We start from the raw sequence: 5,489 nt of genomic DNA, 5'->3' as shown, positions 1-5,489 counted from the left end.
GTTGTCAAGTTTAAGTGCAAGGTGTCGTATATGTTGATAGTGCGTTGGTGTGGTAGCATTAAGTGCCATCAGCTCAGAGGCATAGCGAAACCAGGAAGAATTTGCCATTCCGGACCGGTGTAGTGTGTAAGAAGCTCGTAAAGCAATCGCTTTAGGGATAAAAACGTCCGATGTAGAGCAGAGTTTCGCCCTAGTCGTGTAATGGGGGGACTTGATATTGAATCGGATAGAACTCTTTTTATATGCACTGGAATGCGACCCAATGTACCTACTTATGCGCAATTTTTCACTCTCAAGACATTAAACCTACATCCCTCACATGACCTTAAACTTTCATCCTCCTTTCAGGCAACAAGAAAGCTGTCAAGAAGTTCAAAAAGAGCGCCAAGGCGAAGGGTCTGAAAGCCCAGAGCACCGATTTGCTAATGCAACTGGATGATGTAAGTGTTTTTTTAAATTTGTTTTTAGTGCAGACGTTCGGTATTCATTTTAGCTGTGATCTTGTACGTTAATATACAGATGTACTATGTTTAGAAAACAGATACTACAAATTTCTCATCCGATAGCGCTACAGAATCAATGTAACATAGCCACCATACACCATACATTCCCAGTGTGAACATAGTCAGGGGGTCATCCCAGTATACCTCAACTGATAGGTAGCTGTCTAAGCACTTAGTGGTCGCTGCACAACTGACATGTTGCATACCAATTGCTCACACCTCCAGTATGTCTGCTGAGTACGCCAGTCTCTGCTTGGCTTCTGAAGAACCTTCAGTGCCTTGTATCGTATCTATCACAGCCACTCCTTATCACCCCCTCCCCCGTGCACTCAGGTTATGAGCCGGAACAAGGACGTGTTTTTGGTGGTGTGTCTGCAAGAAGACTCCGAAAAAGCCATCTTCAAAAGTTTTGTAGACCCCGACCCCATCAGGAAGTCAAAGCTGATGGACGGCCGTGACATATTGCTGAATCTGGCAAAAGAGAGCCATTATCAGTTCGATACGGTTAAGAATGCAAAGGTACGTATGTGGTGATTAATGTAGGGGTCTAAAACCCTAAACCCTATAAACCTATAACCTAATGTGTGGATGGATATCCATTGTTCTGGAGATTGCTATTTATTTGGACTGTTACATTGACATTGAGATGAAATCTAAGTGTACATGTATTTACCTCCGAACAATCTGTACCTTTTTTATAGTGTGCAAATATGTGCATTGATACCAATCCGTTAAAGCGAGTACGTGTCTTGTAGTAGTTCACTTACTTTCCCCGTACTTCCCCACAACCACCCTGCCACCCCCACAGTTTGCGACTATGATGATCCTGTGGCATCTGCACCACAATGACGACGGACTGGACGTTCATGGCTTCACTTGCAATCAGTGCGACTGCCATCTGACCAGTCTTGATGCACGCTGGCATTGCTCTACGTGTGAGGTGTGTGTATATATCTTCATTTACATCTACATGTGAGGTGTGTGTATTCGGTCGGTGTATGTATATATCTTCATTTACATCTACGTGTGAGGTGTGTGTATTCGGCCGGTGTATGTATATATCTTCATTTAAATCTACGTGTGAGGTGTGCGTATGCGTATTCAGCCGGTGTATGTATATATCTTCATCTAAATCTACGAGTGAGGTGTGTGTATTCAGTCAGTGTATGTATGTCTTTATTTACATGCACACGTCACTGAATATGCTTATCTGTATCAGTGACTACGGTATATTCAATCGCTACATGTCGCGCTGGGTGTGTTTGTCTGCGAATATCTATTGTAGATGAGGTTGTTATATATATAATACGACCCCTTTTTGAATATGTCTAGCAGTACTGCACTTGCCATTCATCCAATGTACTCGGCCTGTATTAGTATACTCACTCTTCTCCGAACACCCTACTGTTTCGTAGTCCTCTCTCTCGCCCGGCTATACCCGCTAATTTGCACCTTTTTTCCACTTTAGGACTATGACGTGTGTGCCGCATGCAACAAAGCACACAAGCACGAGCACAAGCTGGAGAAGGTGCACCGCAAGATCATGTCTTCCGATAAAGTCGCCACCTTGGACAGTGTTGAACTGGTATTGGGCGATACTGCAGGAGGCCTGGCTGATATGGGTCTGGGTCTCCCCGCCGCCGAGGGTGAGGGTACCGCTTTGAGTCTCGGTCCGGAAACCGGGACGGATACTACGGGCACTGAGAAGACGGCTGATGCGGCTGCGAGTGTGAGTGTCGAAGCCAGCGGCGGTACAGTGGCGGCTGGGCCAAACGGTGCGGTGAAGAAAGCGGCGACTGAAGGCACTACGACCAAAGCCAGTAAGAAGACGAAACAGTCCAAGAACAAAGCATCCACCACCAAGACAGCCAAGGCCTCGGGCAATGCCACAACCGCTGCAGCCACTGCAGCGACTACGGCTAAAGCCGCACCACCCCCCAAGGCCGATGGTAATACAGCGCCAGCGACGGACAGCAAGGCACCGGCGAAGGTCAAGACAGAGGCTACTGTGGCCGGTGCCGCTACTGCCTCTGAGGCGACCAATACCAGCACCACCAAACCCGCAACAACCGCACCAACGGCAACCGCAACCGCAGCTCCGAACACTACCGCAAATACCACCGGAAGCACGAACGCAGCCGCAGCTGCACCCACAACCGCAACCGCAGCACCGAAGACCAAGGCGCCCATGACCGCCGCCGAGGCGCAGAAGGCGCACATAGAGCTGGTGCTGGAAGCCATGGTGCACATAGGAACGTGCGAGGACGACAAGTGTACCACGGCCAAGTGTGGGCAGCTCAAGAAAGTGGTGCAGCACACACAGGCGTGCACCATTGGGGCACCCAAGTGTCAGCTGTGCATCCAGTTTATGCAGCTGTGTCAGCTACACGCACGCTCGTGCGACAAGGAATCGTGTGCGGTTATCTACTGCGATCTGCTGAGAGCGGATCTGAAGCGCAAACAGCGCGAGATGAACCAACAACGCGCAAATGCCCAGAGCAGGCGAATGGCCATGCAGCTGCAGAGTGGCAGCACCCCGGCTATGGCGGTAAGTGTGCTAAAAGTGCCTTTACAATATATATGTATATACACACACACACTCTCTCTCACATATATTTATATATATATGTATACATATATATATATACATTTTATATATATATACATTTATTTATTTATATATATATATGTATATATATATATATATATATATATTATTTTTATTTTTATTTATTATATATATATATATATATATATATATATATATATATATATATATATATATATATTATATATATATATATATATATAGTTATATTTTCTCCTTTGTTTTCAGCTTTTGTGACGCATCGAACTGGCACCCTAGCAACACCACATATACATTTATCTAATTCAACTCTTTACTATCGGATGCGATACAGACACCAGCTGGTGTGGTCATGCGGAACCCCACACTGCCTACCGATATGACATCAGCCATGTATCAGCAACAACTGCAGGCGGCCAACAACACCGGCACATCACACCAGAACATGGGCAAGGGCGGTGGTAAGGCTGCATTGGGCGGCAAAGGCAACAATGTGGGTGGTAAGGGTGCCGCAAGACACCCACAACAACAGCCACTCCAGCATGCGAGCGCAGCTGTCATTCAGCAACAACAGGCGAATATAAACCTTCTGCGCAGCCGTATTACCGACCACGAGCTCAAGGTGCAGCAGGTGCGCAATGCTATCACCCACAACCCGGCACAGACGGCGCTGTACACACAGCAGCACCAGAAACTCACGGCCTCGCTGCAGTACCTGCAACAGGAACTGCGAAAAATCGAGCGGCTGCAGATGCAGACACGTACCGCTGCGGTCACTCAGGCCCAGGCCCAGGCACAGGCCCAGGCGGCGCAACAGCAAGGTTTACAACAGCAACAACAACAGCAGCAGCAACGACACTTCGCTCATAACCAGATGCTGATGCAGAACCGCATGACGGGCGCAGCAGACCCGCAGTACAGTGCGGCGGATATGGCGGTTGCTGGTACAGGTATGGCGGCTACACCCATCAGTGGGGCGCTGGCACAGAACCAGGTGGGAGCGGCTGAACACCATCAGAAGATCAAGAATCTGATTGTGAAGTACAACGATGTCAAGAAAGAAGCCCTGACGCTGATCTCGCGCATCGAAGAGCTCAAAAAGTACATCCAGGACGAGACCAAGAAGGAACAGGTCCAGGCCAATGGCAGGCCCAAACCCAATTCACCAGGTGCAGGGCAGGAGTCGGGCAAGGCGTTGTCCCGCACCTCCACGACTAGTGCGCTGGCCAAGAAACCCAGCGTGGACAACGGAACGAAAGCGCTGGAAGGGCTGGACAACACCACAACAGATGGCTCAGGTGCAGCACAGGCTCAAACGGCGACCGGTGGGGCGGTTGCGCAATGGGGTAGCATGGCGAATGCGAGGCAGCTGAAAGCCGAGTTGGAGAAGAAGCTGTTCAACTCGTACTGCAACATACAGCGACTCAACGACATCTTCTTGGGGATAGCGGCGAAAACTGGCCGAGAAGGACACAAGTCCTTCAGCCAAGGTCTGCGGAGTCTGGTGTCCAAGGGTGCGCAGGTACCCGAGAATGTGAAGGAGCAGCTGCGACAGCTCGGTATGCAACAAGCGGCGCAACGGGCGCAGGAAGGCACCAACCCTGCCATCACAGCACCTCCCGCTAATACAAACACAGCCAATTCAGCGGCCACACCCACACCCACACCAACCACGCCGGTGCCCACCTCGAGCGCCGTTGCACCTGGCGCACAGGGGACCTGGACCGGTAGTACAGGCGCAGCGGATTCTGCGGGTCAGACTACTGGGACATCGGCACCCAATGCGGCAGGTATGGGTGCAGAGAGTGCCGCCGGAGGTAACAGTAAGACTGCAGTGACCACTCCCAGCGTATCCAACGTATCTACTACTGGGACAGCACCAGAGAATACGGGGGCCAACACGGGTACAAAAGCTAGCATTGGTGCCAACGCCGGGGTAGGTATCACACGAACTTCAACGGGGAATGTATCGCTAGCGGGTGCGGGACAACAAGGGCAGACCCAGACACATGCACAGGCGCAGGCACCACAGCAGCAAATGCAAATGCAAATGCAAATGCAACTCGAGCAGCAGCGGCAGCAGATGATGCTACAGCAAATGCGGCAGCAGATCCGCAATCAGCCCAATCTGCAGACACCCGAGGCTCTGCATCAGGTGATTGCGAACATTGTCGCCGCCTATGCCAAGGCCCAGGCGATGGGGGACACGGGGCTGATGTCAAAGCTACAAACACGGCACACAGTATATACCAATCATCTGCAGGAGATCGTCCAGCTGCGCCAGAACCAGCAGCTACAGCAGCGGCTGTCGCAGGCAGGCACGCCTGCAAGTGCAGCGCCTGACCAGACACAGCTGCAGCAGCTGGCTGTCTCGCGTGTTCCCTCAAACACTCAGACAC

At 50.6% G+C, this 5,489-nt stretch overlaps 1 protein-coding gene across 1 annotated transcript in view; it reads left to right on the top strand.

Moving 5' to 3' along the window:
* The window catches only part of SARC_05971 (hypothetical protein), a gene marked incomplete at its 5' end in the record, with an annotated part of 21,019 nt that overhangs the window by 13,621 nt on the left and 1,909 nt on the right, over window positions 1–5,489 (top strand). Inside the window, 5 exons of the mRNA XM_014300141.1 lie at window positions 349–440; window positions 837–1,022; window positions 1,312–1,443; window positions 1,972–3,051; window positions 3,425–5,489. The exon at window positions 3,425–5,489 is cut by the window's right edge and continues 1,909 nt beyond it. Of these exons, the coding sequence (XP_014155616.1) occupies window positions 349–440; window positions 837–1,022; window positions 1,312–1,443; window positions 1,972–3,051; window positions 3,425–5,489 (3,555 nt within the window). The remainder of the gene's footprint in view (window positions 1–348; window positions 441–836; window positions 1,023–1,311; window positions 1,444–1,971; window positions 3,052–3,424) is intronic.

Source organism: Sphaeroforma arctica, assembly GCF_001186125.1.
Source record: "Sphaeroforma arctica JP610 unplaced genomic scaffold supercont1.408, whole genome shotgun sequence".
Classification (NCBI taxonomy): domain Eukaryota; class Ichthyosporea; order Ichthyophonida; genus Sphaeroforma; species Sphaeroforma arctica.
Note: the sequence above shows the minus strand (reverse complement) of the source record. Positions and strands in the feature narration are given on the sequence as shown.